Source organism: Electrona antarctica (genome assembly GCF_951216825.1).
Source record: "Electrona antarctica genome assembly, chromosome: 2".
Lineage (NCBI taxonomy): Eukaryota > Metazoa > Chordata > Actinopteri > Myctophiformes > Myctophidae > Electrona > Electrona antarctica.
In genome coordinates, this window is record NC_136807.1 from 44,767,938 (window position 1) to 44,785,193 (window position 17,256).

The 17,256-nt window shown below is 43.4% G+C and overlaps 1 protein-coding gene across 3 annotated transcripts in view; it reads left to right on the forward strand.

Annotated features, from left to right (window-relative positions):
• LOC306914643 (TOX high mobility group box family member 2-like) overlaps positions 1-17,256 on the forward strand; it is a 166,355-nt gene that overhangs the window by 143,098 nt on the left and 6,001 nt on the right. For all 3 annotated transcript variants that reach the window (XM_079491789.1, XM_079491787.1, XM_079491788.1), the window contains 2 exons: positions 7,996-8,226; positions 15,636-15,716. In XM_079491789.1, the coding sequence (XP_079347915.1) occupies positions 7,996-8,226; positions 15,636-15,716 (312 nt within the window). The remainder of the gene's footprint in view (positions 1-7,995; positions 8,227-15,635; positions 15,717-17,256) is intronic.

Consider the following 17,256-nt stretch of genomic DNA (forward strand, 5'->3'; position numbering starts at 1 on the left):
CGATGTGACCTCCAGGCAGGTCAGGGTACATGGCAATGCCAAAATGAGGTGATCATAGCGGATAAAAGACATGCATGCAGATACTCTGTGTGTGCGCGGAGGTTGGAGGTCTCTGGTGTGGTTCAGTCTGAGACACACACACACACACACACACACACACAGCTCCTGTTCCACTTGGAAATACGCCACGATACGGAAATTAAATACTCATCAAAAATACCATTTCATGTCGTCTAAGTTTAGGTATGGGTTCGGTGTGGTTAAGATTATGGGGGTGGGGAGAGGGCTTTCAGTGCAACCGGCGGGTTAATAGTGTACTGGCCTTTATAAAATGAATATGTTTTATTACACTGAACAATGGGGAGATGGAAAAGAGGGTTCACAGTGAAGTGCCACAACGTATGTGCATGCGGAGTGTCCGGATCTGAAAGGTGGATGCATACAGCAGGCCAGGGTCATTTTTTGGCCACTACGTTTTATTTTATTTCATTTTTAAATGTAGTTTTCAGGGAACCCATGATTCTGTTTGGTGGTGAAAATGCACTGTAGTGGTTAAATGTCAAGTATCTGTCGGAATAGAAACTAGTATTCTCTCATGATAGTTTTCCTCATGATACTGACTGTATCTTAGGGGAAGAGATTTACATATTTACGTAACGTAATATGACATAAATGTAAGGTTCTATGAAGTAACAATGTAATTCAGGGGTGCCTTGGATGAAGGACAGTGGTTCTCAAAAAAGTTTGAGAACCACTGTATTAGATCATTAGTTCTCAAAGTGGGGTCCGGGGACCTCCAGGGGTCCTTCCCAAGCAGTTTATATAGCATCACAATCATTACAGCCGCCCTGGGCAGACATCGCTGAGGTGTCGCATTAACCCATTTTGAACTGAGATCAGATTCTAAAAATGTCTTCTACATCCTGACAGTTTTCAGAAAAAGCTATGTTTCTATGTCAGTCGTTCTTCGATTTTTCAAAAATAGCAGACCTACAAGCTCGTAGCGCGCCACTCGGTGGCGCGCTATGAGCTTGTAGATCTGCTATTTTTCAATAGCTAAAGCATAACATAATGCCAACACCAAAAGGGGTTCAGCACAGCTGGACACCTCATCATTGATTGCCTACTACATCTGGCCCACAGGGCACCACTCCACGGAGTCGTCTATATGTTGGATATTCAAAAATGGCAGATCTACAAGCTCACAGCAAGCTTGTGCATCTGCTATTTTGTATGTTTGGGAAAAAATGTGGGGAGAAAAGAAATCACACAAATCTTCTCTTCTGGGTTCCCTGGCACAAAGCCCTCAGATGGGAGTCCGCGGCCAAAGACATTTTAGGGATCCTTGACATGAACAAGTTTGAGAAGCATTGATCTACTAGATGGCATTATTGTCTCCACCAGGCCGAAGGCATGGGGAGAGAGTATGTTTTGCACTCCGTCCGTGTGTGTGTGTGTGTCCTTCCGTCCTTCCGTCTGTCAGCTAATCTCCGGCACCGTTGGCCCGATCCATGCCAAACTGTGCACACACACTCCCTGGATGCCAACGATGAACCTCTGCCCCAAATATTCCAGGCCAATTCCTGTTTTTACCTATAACTGCATCGACAGCTTATGTATGCGCACTCCCTAGAGGCCATGGAAAAACATTTTCCCTGCATCCCTCCACATCTGCCGGTTATATGAGGCCGTTTTCTGCAAAACACATTGTTTATGTTAGTCGCAGAGATTTCATCCAAATCTCACGCAAATCGGTACACATGATCTCTGTAGTCATGTGATCAAGACGAGCCTGTTGGATTTCTCAGATTCTACACTGATTAGCTAAGATTGCCTTCCAAAGTTTTCAGGAGTAGCCCGTTTTGTACAAAATGCTGCACATCCAGAATTCTATCCTCAGAGATGCTATGAGTGATCTGGCTCTGCATTTCCTCAACAAAATGAAGACAATTGTTGCAAGAAACAAACAAACAAAAAAACATGTTTATATTACTCCTAAACATTTTGCCAAACATCACACACACTCCTATCCTCCTGGTGGAGACCTGTGCCCAGAAGGGCACTTTTTCTAGTTCTCACTATTGTGCATCCATGCCTGTATATCTTATTTATAAACCCACAAAGGCTTGGAGTCAGCAGCAGCTGCATAAAGTTGTCCTTTTCTCTTGTGTCGAGTGGACCAGGCTTGTGTTGAGTGGACCAGGCTTGTGTGCCAGATTGGTCATTGATGAAGAGTAAGATGAAGAATTAAAGGGGCATTCCACTCATTTTCAACATTTTACTATGTCATTAATATACCTTAGAGCTGTTGTGTGGAAATAATAAAAAAGTCCCCCCATTCTGTGTTTCCTAGAACTAGAGGTCTGAAAAAAATCATTAACATGGTGAAACACATCTTGATGACATCATCAAGATGTGTTTCACCATGTTAATGATTTTTTTTCATAATTACAGTTCTAGGAAACACAGAATGGGGGGACCTTTTTATTATTTCCACACAACAGCTCTAAGGTATATTAATGACATAGTAAAATGTTGAAAATGGGTGGTTTTCCCCTTTAACTAAACCAGAGAGGGAAGTTAATGACACTTCTCAACTGGTCTGTGAAGTCAATAACTTCTGGGTCCCAACCCAGCTGGTTTAGAAACACTGGTCTTTAATAAGGTCTTCATTTCTCCCCTCATGGGAGCAAAGCTTTCAGATGTGACAAAAACCCCCACTGTGGCTTAGATCTTGGTTCATTAAGTTATCCAAAGATGGGGTGACAATTGTAATTTTCACCCCTAATGTGTGTGTTATAAGCTTTCTTCACGCCTCAAAGGACGCCTCAAAAAAAGTTCTTGTTGTTGCTTGGATTCCCTCCAGACAACGTGCAGGGCTACTTTGGGAAGGAAAAGCTGTACATGTCTCATGTTAGCTCATCTTAGAAAAACCATCCAACTTGGGTTTATATTTTCATGGTTAAATCTGGCCCGGCACTTATTTTTTTTCTCTTCTTTTTTATTTTCTCATTTTCTTTCCTCCGGTCGGCCTCTCTGCCTGGAGATTATTCCACTACCAATCTTTGATTGATGTTCTTGTACTTCTTATTTGAAAGAGTTTTCCTCTGTAGTGAGATGAGCCTCACAGTATTGCTTGTACCTCAGACTAGCTGGCTTGACTTTAAACCATTTAGGCCTGACGTCGACATTTAAAAAAAATATTTTTAAAATTTCTTTTTTTTCTGAAAAACCTCATGTTTCTGTATCTGTAGTGCTCAATATTTCGTGTCAAGGACGCCCACAAATATCTGTAATTAGCCGCCGACCCCCATCTGAAAATATGTTGTCCCCCAGAAGCAAAGATTTGAGTTAAAAACTGAAACTCTGAAAATAATATATTCAAAGATTTGAGGCACATTTTCACGATTTTTCAAAAATAGCAGACCTACAAGTTCATAGCGCGCCACTCGGTGGCGCGCTATGAGCTTGTAGATCTGCTATTTTTCAATAGCTAAAGCATAGCATAATGCTAACACCAAAAGGGGTTCCCGCCCAACATGGGTTAAAGCTCTTAAGGCCACTGCGCATTCAGCCTTTCTTTTCTTTTCTTTCTTTTTTTTTCCACCGCAGAAATATGGTGAAGAAAGTGAATAAATAATGATTATCATGTGTTCTCATTCTGCAGTAACAAGGTGAGTCTCTCTGAAAGTTTAAACTATCATTTAACTCTTCTTCTATTTCTTGGGGTTTTCCACCCCCTAGTATGAAGTAAGAGCAAAATGAGACGCCAATTGATTATGATAAATTGCTTTTTTGTTGTTGTTGATACACACTTTTTGTAGCATCCTATTATGGACCTTTGTTTGTGAACATTCACATAAAAATTGCTTTACAACATTCTATATGTGAGCAATATAACATATCCGCGAAGAAACGGATGGCTGGATCTTATAGCATGACCTCTGTGAGATCTCATTTGTTTTGGGGACTTGGGGGTCTCATTTTAACATCTGATTTATACTGTGTCACGGACGTGTCACATTGCGTGCTTATTATAGATCTGCAATTTTGGGTGTGTGGCACCGCCATACGATGGAGCTTAAATTAGATCTAAGACTATAACTGTGCTGCTACGCTCGTCCATCTCTTCTTAACCACCCATCCATCCTCTCTCCTCCCTGCATCACTCTGTTTCCTTTATCTGCTCTCTCCCTACATCAACTCAAGCTCTATCCCTTCCTCTCCCACTCTCTTCTTTCTGTGGCTCTTTCTCTCTCCAGCTACACTTACCCCCCCCCCACCCCCCCACCCCCCCCTCTCTCTCTCTCTGCTGTTTTGATAGTGACGCAGTTATCAGGCTGTCAATTCTAATCTTGTCTTGCCAGTGCAGTGCTGTCCATTCAGAATTACAGCTACCCCCCCCACCCCCCCTACCCCCAATGCCTTTATCCCTATCATTCTCTCTCTCTCCTTCCCTCCCCCCTTTTCTCTCTGTGACAACAGCAGCGTTGATGGGATGAGCTCTGGCTGACACTGTGGTTCAATGTTTTGCTGGCGCACTGGAAAGCTGTGTACCTATACTGTATATATAGACTGTTTTGGTATTTTTCTGTAGACAGATGAGTGTCTTGCTGCATTGTATATATGCTGGATAGTGTTTTTGGGTTGAGAGCAGAATGCTGTTCTGTGTAGGCCCTACACAGGTGTTCATTGATACTACTGCTGGCTGTGGCAATTATGAGTTCAGCGCATCGCCAGGGCAGGTTTATTATTGCCGAAGCTCGTATATAGGCTGACGTCCATCTATTCCTCCTCTCGTTTCTTTTCAGTGTCAAGTTTCAGTTGAATCGATATTCTGTCCTCTGCTATCAATACTCTCGCTGCTCCAACGCACGCACGCACGCACGCACGCACGCACGCACGCACGCACGCACGCACGCACGCACGCACGCACGCACGGGAATATGGTCAGCAGCACTGTATTGTATTTATTTTTTTCCTGGTTGGTTGTCATTTTGCTTCATGTCACCATGCCTACCAGTTTGTAAATAATTACGTGTGACATTTCCTGGAGATTATTTAGCTTTTTTTCCTTTTTTTCTCCCTTTTTTTCCTTTTCATTCCATTAGCGCTCTCTTCAATTTATTCTACTCTCACTTCAAAGGCAGGGTGGAACAGATGTCATTTCAAACGCCTGTCTTTTGCCTCATTGCATAAAAGTGAGGGATGATTATTTTTTAATGAAACTGCATGTGCTCACACACACACAATTGTTTATTATTATTATTATTATTATTATTATTATTATGAACTAATAATAATAATACTAAGGCTATCACCCAAAGCTGTGAAGTAGACAACACATAGTTTAATTTCATTCAGAAATGGAATGTCCATTCATTTCATTTAACCAAAAAAAGCTTCTTTATTTTTGTTTCTCTTAAGCTTCCGAACGTGAGCCGAGACCTCGAATTCTGATTAGTTAATGTCATGCCGTGTGGAAATATCTTCGAGACTTTTATTTCTTCCTGAAACGATGCCATTTTCAAAAGCAATCATTTCCTGTTTTCAAATTACCAGTCAAACAAAGTCAAATATACGGTGTCTTCTAATCCCAACATAAGTATGCATTAGAGAGATGGATGCGAGTCCCTTTAAATGTCCTCGTGTTGCAATTTGATACTCTTTCTTTGCACAGCAATGGTTCCTTGTTCACATATGGCCTGTATTCCCCCCCTGCTGTGTTAACACCAAAGTACCAGATCATCAGAGGATCTGAAAAGGAGCATTCAAATCTTAAATAAATCGCATGGAAAGGGACATTTTTGGTAAATGCAACAAAAAAGCCATTTTGTTTCTACGTGGCCACATCACCAGCATATCTCTTTGTGCAGTCTCACGCAGTAACATTTGGTTACATTACCAGCATATCTCTTTATTCAGACTCTTTGTCACTCTGGCGCAGTAACGTTTGAGTGACTCTGGGGAGCCGTCAACCATAAATTGCGTGCGTACACATCCTTCTATTCGACACAATATACCTCAGTATATCGTTATATTATATTCAGTGTGTCATTATATCTTTTATCATTACAGTCTTACAAATGGAAATTGGATTGTTGTTTTTCTCGCTCCTTTATGGGAACCAAGAAATCAGGTTAACTGATGTTCCATTGATGCTAATGGCAACATCAAGCTAGGGCCCCTCCCCCTTGCCATCCTCCATTAGATACACCTCTTCTCTCTTCCATCTCTCTCTCTCTCTCTCTCTCTCTCTCTCTTTCTCTCTCTCTCTCTCTCTCTCTGCCTCTCCCTCACACTCTTTCTCCTTCTCGTTCTCTCCCTCTACCCCTCCCTTGCCCCCCCCCCCCCCCCTGATGGCTGATGTTCTCTTCTCAGCAAGGAAAGCAATTTCCATATAGAATCACAGGCACGATCAGGTGACCTGGATTTGACTCCCCGTCAAAGCCTCACGTGGAAAATGGAAACCTATTCATGTGTATTGGATCCAGTACATCACGTAGTTGTCACTAGGGTTTCTCCCCTTGAAAATGCAGCAAGATTGCAACGTGTTTTTTGTGGACTAACCAATTCAGCTAGTCCTTCAGAATACAGTACAGAGAAGAAAATACTTCCTTGGCCTGCGACGTTACTAAAATGAAGTAAAAAAGAATGAAAAAAAAAAAAAAGCTCTCTGTGAGCAAACTTACTTACAGTAGAGTTAAGACACAAAAAAAAGATGTAATGTTGCGGTGAAAAGAGCAAATAGACCCAGAGAGTGTAGCAATTTAAAACAATATCCCAGTAGCACTGTGAAACCACCTGAAATCTATGAGGTACTAATTAGGACAGGTCTCTCTCCCCATCCCACCTCTGACTAGCCTGCCCCCCCCCCCCCCCCCCCGTACCCCCCCTCCCCAGAGGCCAACCTAGCTGACTGACATCCTGTTAGTCTTCGTTCACCCATGTCCGCAAATTGATCTGTTTTCTCTTCTCAGAACAAGATTCAGCTGCCTCTTCTGAGAACACTGAGAACTCTGCTCTGCTCTCTCTGTCCGTCCGTCCGTTTCTCTGTTTCTCCTCTCTTCTCTTTCAAGTCGTTTTATCATAACTGTATGGATGGACCATTATGCCCAACGTCATCTATAACATCCAAACGTATTGGACGTAAACTATCACATGGCGGACGCCTGAGTCGGTCTGCATTAGTAATGTGTCAGTGCGTGACCACCCTCTCCCTGTATACAATCTTTAGCGTTCGATAGTTTGCGTGCGTGCGTGCGTGCGTGTGTGCACAGTTTGTAATTGAACACTTGACGATGCCATGTTCAGTGGCAAAGCAGGACAAAAATCTGAATGGCATTTTTCCCACATTGGCACATTGGCTACTTTTTTAATTTCAACAAGTGACTACAGACTACAGTAGCCTATATGTCTCCTTTAGCCAAATTGAAATAGGAATGTTTGTTTGATTTAACATAATAATTATTTTGTTTGTTTGTTTGTTTTATTAAAAAAAGAAAAGAATATATATATATATATATATATATATATATATATATGAAATGGGATTTCTTTTGAATGTTTTTTGTGTGGCTTTCGCCTTTATTTGGAGGGACAGACAGTAGGCTGACAGGAAATGGGGAGAGAGATGGGGGGTGACATGCAGTAAAGGCCGACGGGATCGGGATTGAACCCGCGGCACACTGCCAGACTGGATTACCAGCCAGGGTGAAATGATCCCATTTCATGGCCTGGGCCGTAGCTCAGCGGTCCAGGCTGGGCCGTGGCTCAGCGGTCCAGGCTGAGCCGTGACCCACTGTTTGGGAAACAGTGGTGTACATAATGTACTTCCCACTGTCTGTCGTGGCCTTCGGTCCTGCCTTGAAAAACATGAGTCATTTGCATCGCTTAGTTAGCTCCTTACTAACTAATTTGTTTTTCTCTACTCTGCTCTCTCTCTCTCTCTCTCTTGCTGTCGTTCTCTGTCGTTCTCCCTCCCGCTCGCTCCAGATGAGTGGTGAGAAGCGGCCCTCGTCAGAGATGATGAAGCCCAAGCCCAAGCCGCAGAAGAAGAAGAAGAAGAAGGACCCCAACGAGCCTCAGAAGCCCGTCTCGGCCTACGCGCTGTTCTTTAGAGACACGCAGGCGGCCATCAAGGGCTCCAACCCCAACGCCACCTTCGGAGACGTCTCCAAGATCGTGGCCTCCATGTGGGACAGCCTCGGGGAGGAACAGAAGCAGGTATATAGACACATTATACATTTTAGCCTGGCCCAGCCAGTGTGCTTTCTGGTATAAACACATTAAACATTTTAGCCTGGCCCAGCCAGTGTGCTTTCTGTTATAGACACATTATACATTTTAGCCTGGCCCAGCCAGTGTGCTTTCTGTTATAGACACATTATACATTTTAGACTGGCCCAGCCAGTGTGCTTTCTGTTATAGACACATTATACATTTTAGCCTGGCCCAGCCAGTGTGCTTTCTGTTATAGACACATTATACATTTTAGACTGGCCCAGCCAGTGTGCTTTCTGTTATAGACACATTATACATTTTAGCCTGGCCCAGCCAGTGTGCTTTCTGGTATAGACACATGGACAATGCACTGGATAATATTTGTTTAATATTTTTTTAATGTTTTACTTAAGTAAAAGTATCAATACTGCGATGTAGAAATGCTCCGTTACAAGTAAAAGTCCGGAATTCCAAATGAGCTTGAGTAAAAATACAAAAATAGCCTGGCTAATAAGCCAGACGCGAATCTGCCGTTGGCAAAGAAATTCCACACGCCAGTGGGATATTAGTCTGGCTTACTAGCCAGGCTACAAAGGTAATGGCATAAAAATGTACTTAAAGTGCGAAAAGTAAACATACTCATTATGCAGAAAGTCCCGTTTAAAGTTTTCAAATATATAATAATCTTTTGAAAATAGCCGATCTACAATCTCACAATGTGTCGCATCGCGACGCACTGTGAGCTTGTAGATCGGCTATTTTCAAATGCCCCGAAATGTGTATAGGGCTGAAGTTGTTAATGTGTGTTCTGTAATAATAATCAAAATCTACAAAGTAACTAGTAACTACATTTTTTGAATAAATGTAGTGGAGTAAAATTACAATATTTGCCTCTGAGATGTAGTGGAGTAGAAGTAAAAGTATTGGAAATTGGATTTACTCAAGTAAGGTACAAATTACTGAAAATTATACTTAAGTACAGTACTTAAGTAAATGTACTTAGTTACTTTCCACCACTGATTAGTGATTATATACAGTACAGGAAAGTATATGCATTGACCATATACACACGGTGGCCATTTTGCTCTTATATGTTCTCCACGGGGGTTGGGATTCCCATTTGTTGGAGCCATGTGTGTCGAAGGAGGGGCGGAGCAATTTACACTGGGAAGTGCGCCGGAAGTGTGGAAGGCACAGTATGTCACTCAAGTGACTACTGGCCAATCACAGCGCATCTTTTCCGGGACCCGAACATGCGCTCTGTGACGGAATCTCAGGATATTTTTGCCCCCTCTCGAGAACATACGCCCCAGAGGCGGAAGAGGCCTTCAGTGATGTAAATATAGGTTTTCAATGTAACGAGTCCCGGGATGCAGGGATGGTCTTTTAGATGAGTCCCAGGGACATTTTATGAGTCCCACTTCAATGACGTTAGGAGTCATATTTTGCCATTTTTACAAATTGCAGCATTTAACTCCCATTTCATTTTATATGGTTATAATGTGGTTATATTCATGTAGAAAATAGAAGAAATGATTATTATAACTAAAGCTAGCAAAATAAACTAGACAAAAAAACAGTACAGTAGTACAGTAGTGCATCCCGTGGATGCAGAGGTAGTTGTTTTTTTGCGTCCCTTAACTATAAACTGTGTTTTGGGATGCAAAATGCACCCTATTTTTATCTCTGGGCCTTTATATGTCTATGGGGTTTCCTGTTCCCCGATTAGGATGTATGAGCAAAAATGGCCGCTGGCTGAATGTGGTCAATGCAAGCCTGATAACTAAGTGTACCCCTCATTCTTGATCCATGCTATTTTATTTGTCTATAAGTCGCTCTGGCGTCTGAAAATAGCAGAATTACAAATTGCATCGTGACACATTGTGAGCTTTGTAGATCGGCCAGTTTTGCTGCACCTGTGTGACACGCTTGTACAATGAAGTTGGGCTTTCTTTGATTTTATTAAAAACTAAGAAAATATTAAAAGTTGGAAAATGTAGATTATGCCACATGTACGTTTTGCCAACACACAGGAGTTCATATGGCCATAGTACTGTACATACTGTATGCCAAACACATATAGGGGCTGTCAAGCAGCAGAATCTACAAATCTAGTCAGGCAGTGAACAGAACACCAGCAATTTTCAAATGCGGGAACACTAATACAATAGACACGGCATCTATACTGTAGGTCAAGAGTTCGCTTTACTACATCTATTGCATTACGGCTACTCAGGGTCTTATAGAGAGAGAGAGAGAGAGAGAGAGAGAGAGAGAGAGAGAGACGCTCACTACATGCACACACAGACATGCATAGATGGAGACAGTGTGAAAAGTACACAGACCTACACACAGTACATTCATTTTTCCATACTAGCACATAGGTGCATATTCCCACAAAATGTTGCGAATAACTCCATAGCAGGATTGATACAAAAAAATCAAGTGCACCATACAAACACGCACGCAGACACGCGCACGCCGCCACGCACACACACCTTCTCGTCCCGTTCCACCAGTAGATGGAGCATGTGCTCCACCAGCGAGGGAGCGAGGCAGCGTTCCTGTGCTTTACGTGGTGTGTAATTACCAGAACATTGCTATGAGATAGAGCTCACCTTAATGAGCTAGTTCTTCTCTTTCTAAAGATAATCCATCCGTTTATCCTCACTCCCCTGGCTCTCATTAAAATGATTTTCTTTCTAAATTTAATTCATGCCACGGAGAGGGATGGCGAGAGCGAGGGGGGAAGAGAGAGAGAGAGAGAGAGAGAGAGAGAGAGAGAGAGAGAGAGAGAGAGAGTGTGTGTGTGTGTGTGTGTGTGTGTGTGTGTGTGTGTGTGTGTGTGTGTGTGTGTGTGTGTGTGTGTGTGTGTGTGTGTGTGTGTGTGTGTGTGTGTGTGTGTGTGTGTGTGTGTGTGTGTGTGTGTGTGTGTGTATAGGGGGGTAGGGCGGTCCTGTGCAACAGCAGCCATAAAACAGTCTGAATCTAATGAGGTTGGACATTTTACAGGCAAGGTCTGGCCAATGTGGGAACAATACACATACACATGAGGACATGTAGGTAGTCAAATGCAGATGCTACACGGTGTGTACGCGCGTGCACACACACACACACACACACACACACACACACACACACACACACACACACACACACACACACACACACACACACACACACACACATTACCCAGAAGTGCAGGGCACAAAAAGTAATGCAGACGCACGCACGCACACACACAGACACACACACACGCGCTCGCATGCGCGCACACACACACACACACATTACCCAGAAGTGCAGGGCACAAAAAGTAATGCAGACGGACACACGCACACACAGACACAGACACACGCACACGTGCTCGCATGCGTGCACACACACACAAACACACACACACACACACACACACACACACACACACACACACACACACACACACACACACACACACACACACACGCGTGCGCACACAAATATATCCTCATTAGCGCCTCACCTGTTTCTAACTGTTACAATGCAAGCTGGAAAAACACCAGGCATTTCGCCTTGCTTCTCACTCTCCGGCTCTGTGTTTGTCAAAACGGCTGAGATTCTGCCAAATAATGCACAGAAACAATGAAGATCTTCCACATTTTCCTCACAATGCAGAACTTCTCTACAGAGGTGCATTCCGGGGCCCTCAGTAACTAGGGTATAGGCTGCTCTCACCGTGTTCCTTTAGCACATTAAGACCTGAGACCAGATTCTACAAAATGTCTTCTAAATCCTAAAACAGTTTTCTGTGAAACTCAAATCAGTGGTGCTCAAACTTTTTCATGTCAAGGATCCCCATAATTATCTGTATTTGGCCGCGGACCCCCATCTGAAAATAGCAAGCAAGTATTTGAGTAAAAAAAACGTTTTCTGTGAAAGAATACATATTATTCAAAGATTTTCTCACATTTTCACGATAAAATAAAATGCAGATCGTGCCGTGCTTTAAGCTTGTAGATCTGTTTGTATTCAACAGCTAAAGTATAAAATATCGCTTAATGTGGTTAAACGCTAAAAGTGACACACACCACACAGGTGCGTTCCAGGTCTTCACGGGTTAGCCTGCATAGTTGAAGCCTCTCTCCTCCGCCATGTATCTTCATGGGTTAGCCTGCATAGTTGAAGCCTCTCTCCTCCGCCATGTATCTTCATTGGCCCGCTGACAAGCAGGGCTGTGTGAAGTTCTCATTTCCCCTTCCCCTTTATTTATATCGCTATATAGCCTGCCATTTTGATCCTGCCCAGAATACGGAATTAGTGATTCCCTCCACTATGCCGCCGCCGCCTCGTCCTTGAGTTTACCTCAAGGGCATCTCAACTACTATCCTGCAGGCTTTCTATATTGGACTATATTGTTTGTTTGTTTTGTGCGTGATGTCGTCGCCTCTAACTCAGCAGGTGTGGTTACGAAGGGCAAATGATGATGGCGCTTTAAATGGATGCCTATGATTATAGTGTTTGCCTTACAGTACGTTTTTGGGGATATTCTGTATTGGTCACATTGGTACGATAAGAAAGGATGAGGATGTTTTATTTTTTATAAAGGGTACTTTGTGAGGTCAAATATGGGTTTTCTTTAACACGGTATGCCACGATGGAACCCATTTTGGGCGGGAACCCCTTTTGGTGTTTTAAACATTATGTTATAATTTAGCTATTGAAAAATAGCAGATCTACAAGCTCATAGCGCGCCACCGAGTGGCGCGCTACGAGCTTGTAGGTCTGCTATTTTTGAAAAATCGTGAAAATATTTATTTCAGAAAACTGGAGGATTTAGAAGATTTTTTTTTTAATTTTGAGGTCAGGCCTAAATGGATTAAGTCCTTTCAAAAGTCTGTGCACTTTGTATCTATGCATCCATTAGTGTGGCATCTTTTTTAAACCTTTTCTTTTTCGGGTGAAACAGCACAGCAATTGGTGCGCCGAACTTAGAAACTGGAAACTGGTTCAAGCTTGTAGAAACTGGGACTTGTAAGATGACTGCATGTGTATAAAAACTAAACTTTCCAGGCAGAGCACACAACTAGAGTATATCGTTGCTGCCGGGCAGTGAGTAACCTCTTACCTCCACTATTTTAACTTTTTTTGTGTTTGTGTTTTTTCGTAAATGAATGACCCACTTGATCACCCCACAGCGTCACACAAAAGCATCAAAAGTAGCAGTTCCACCACAAGCTCGAAACGGCCGTGAAGCGACGTGTTTTGAGCTTGCAGATTGTTAAGGCAGTCTGTAGGACACATGCTCAGGAAGACATAATAATGAGGCAACACAATAATTCAGAGTTTGGAAGTATTAGGATTTACTCGAGTAAGGAGCCAAGAACTTACATGACCAGTTCACATAATGGAAACCCCAGTCTGACTCCAAGAGCTACATAGGGTCACAGCCTTTATAGTTTCACTCCCACAAGAGTCAACCCCCAACATAGCCTCCAGACTTGACAAGAAATGGGACAGTAACAGAGTAACCAAACAGCACCACAGGGGTGTGACAGATGAGATAACCTCAGAGTGCAATAAAGGGGTATTATTATATGTTTGTATCTACATTTCTACGACAAGATCTGCTCCTTTTGAATTTGAATCCTGAAATGTGACAGTTTTTGGACACACGAGTTCTCCACCCGACTGCGACGTTACGATCGCGTATAAGACCCAAATGGGAATTCTTTCCTCCTAATTAACACTCGGCTAAAACACGCTTCACACTACATTAACACTCTCGGTCATATTCCCCACAGCAACCACCAGTTATCCCGTCTGTGCCTCAAACAAATGTGCTACACATGCACAGTACGCCTTTACTAGCGAGCTTTGGTTATACAGGGGGATACGAACTTTATCAAGCCACAGGTGCTCTTGCTGCTGCGTGTGGAGAGAGGAGACGCACCTGCCTGTAAACTAAGTTGTCGTCGTGGATAAAGCTCAGCTGTCCATCTGGAATATGAGCGGTATGATGATTCAGTGGGGCTGTCGGTGTTACATCTGGCCCCATAAGTGCTGCCTCTACCACTAGCCTGCTCCCCTGGGCTTACTGGCCTTGTTAGTTTCAACACAGAGCATTGCATTCACACACATGCACGCACGCACGCACACACACACATATATGGATGCATGCACGCACACGCGCAAACGGGGACAAACATGCATGCATGCACACACAAAGACACACGAGTAATACGTACACAGTATGCATCCACATGCACACACCGATACGCTACACATTGTAGATATGTGCACATATTCACATGCCTTCATACATGTTAAAATGTATGCATAAAAAATACACACATGCACATTATGCACTCCACTCAAAATGCACATTCATAATGCATTCACACACACACACACACACACACACACACACACACACACACACACACACACACACACACACGCACACACGCACATGCACACGTGCATTCGCATACAGATACAGATACAGTACATGTACTAGTGCCATCAACACACATTGCACATCACTATAACAATACAGGAGGCAGTTTCACACAGGACTCATACACAGGCACAGATCACATCGTAATGTAGCGAAACACACTAGCCATTCACTAATGTCACTGTGCTCTCGATAGGAGCGCTGTGGTGAAGCTGCAAGGTGTGTGTGTGTGTGTGTGTGTGTGTGTGTGTGTGTGTGTGTGTGTGTGTGTGTGTGTGTGTGTGTGTGTGTGTGTGTGTGTGTGTGTGTGAGAGAGAGAGAGAATGAGAGAGAGAGAGAGAGAGAGAGAGAGAAAGAGAGAGAGAGAGAGAGAGAGAGAAAGAGAGATTGAGTGTGGAAGAGAGAACAGAGCGAGTTCCAGTTCATTTCTCTAGGTGGATTGGAATGGAAATGATGTGTTGCTACAATAAGAGGCAGACACATTGAGATGAGTGAGTATTAGTGCTGCGATGAGGAAATGGACGTGTTCTGTACCATTGGTTCTGATGGAAAGGAAACATTGTAAATGTGTGTGTGTGTGTGCGTGTGCACGTGCGAGTGCGCGTGTGCGAGTGCGTGTGCACGTGTGTGTGTGTGTGTGTGTGCATGCTCACGCATATACGCGTGTCACGGCGTGTCAATGATGAAAGTGTGAGTGGCAAGATGTGTGTGAGAGTGTTAAATAGAGAGAATGAGAAAGCATGTGTGTGTGTGTGTGTGTGTGTGTGTGTGTGTGTGTGTGTGTGTGTGTGTGTGTGTGTGTGTGTGTGTGTGTGTGTGTGTGTGTGTGTGTGTGTGTGTGTGTGTGTGTGTGTGTGTGTGTGTGTGTGTGTGTGTGTGCGCGCTCGTGTGTGTGTGTGTGTGTGTGTGTCACACTTCTGAACGTGCAACCCTCTCTTCTCACCCTGTCCTCTTGTTTTGATGTTTCTCCTCACAGGCGTACAAGAGGAAAACTGAGGCGGCCAAGAAAGAGTACCTGAAAGCGCTGGCTGCTTACCGAGCCAGTCTGGTTTCCAAGGTAACGCTTATGACATGCCGGCCCCGGCTAATAACTGATGATGGATTGGACGGAAAATCCCTGCTAATGGCCTGGGCGGGGCTTCCTTCGGCGGAGGCAGGGGAGGGAGGGCCAAACAAGAGCAGACCATATTAGGAACAATACCTGATTTCCATAGGTTAGGGGGGGTGGGGTGGGGAGGGGGGGTATTGGGGGATTGAGGTCGCAGTGGTGATATGGGGTTGGGAGGGAGGGGGGGAGGGGTCAGGCGGTTCTAGATGTTAAACATATGCTCATGATTCTACAAAGCAAACGGTGAGTGGAAGAAAGAAGGTCTACGCTACACACAGTCAAATGAATCCAATGTGTTAATGTATCCAATTGTAACTGGTAAAGCGTACAGTACATAACTACATACAGTATATGTGCCATACAAGCCATTGGTTTTGAGCCTCCTTTGCCTTTGGGAAATAAAAACGTTTCAGTGTTGAGAGCTCACACGAACAAGAATTTTATATACTCTTTTAACTGTGATGTGACAATATATAGTTAGATTTTTTTTTCGGTTGATTAATTGATGGATATTTCATTTTTAATAAATGTTTAACCCCACGAGCCCTGGTGAGCTCGCGGTGTTTGTTCTCCCATACAGTTGGGTGCCACCGATATTGTCCCTTATCATTTGACCCATTCAGGCCTGACCTCAACATTTAAAAAAATCCTTCTAAATCCTCCAGTTTTCTGAAATAAATATTTTCACGATTTTTCAAAAATAGCAGACCTACAAGCTCAAAATGGGTTAACTGTCCTTTTGCGCAGATCACGCAAACCTCAGCAAAAAGAAAAGGGCAATATCGATGGCCTCCAACTGTATATGTCATTAAACCATTTAGGCAAGACGTCGAAATAAAAGAAAACATTCGCTCTGAAAGAATATATACCTATTCAAAGATTTGTGCCACATTTTTACGATTTTTCAAAAATAGCAGACCTACAAGTTATGAGCTTGTAGATCTTGTAGATCTTGTAGATCTGCTATTTTTCAATAGCTAAAGCATAACATAATGCTAACACCAAAAGGGGTTCCCGCCCCAAAATGGGTTAAACACTTCAGAGTGCAGTCACACCCACCTTAGACTCGGACTTCTGAGATTCTGGAAATGCTTTCAATGGGAACGGACCTATGCGCTATATTTTATTGTGAAAATGTCTGAAAATGATTGAACGTTTTGAGTTGTACCGGTCCGTACCTCTCAGTGTATGGCGAAATGACATTTTCAGCGATAATGAATGACGCATCTAAAATATGGACACCAGGGGTTAATGTGGTTAACCACTCAAATCCTCCAGTCTCCATTTTCTCCGTCTCCTACCAAATCTCTTTGCCAACAATAGCAGATCGACAAGCTCACAACGAGTCACAACATGATGTGTTGTGAGCTTGTATATCTGCTATATTTTACGGCGAATGCTACCCGCCCCGCCCCCAGAATAGCAACGCTGGGGGCCCCGGGGGGTTTCATTCAAGCTGTCAAATCAGGAAATCGTTGAAATTACTTCA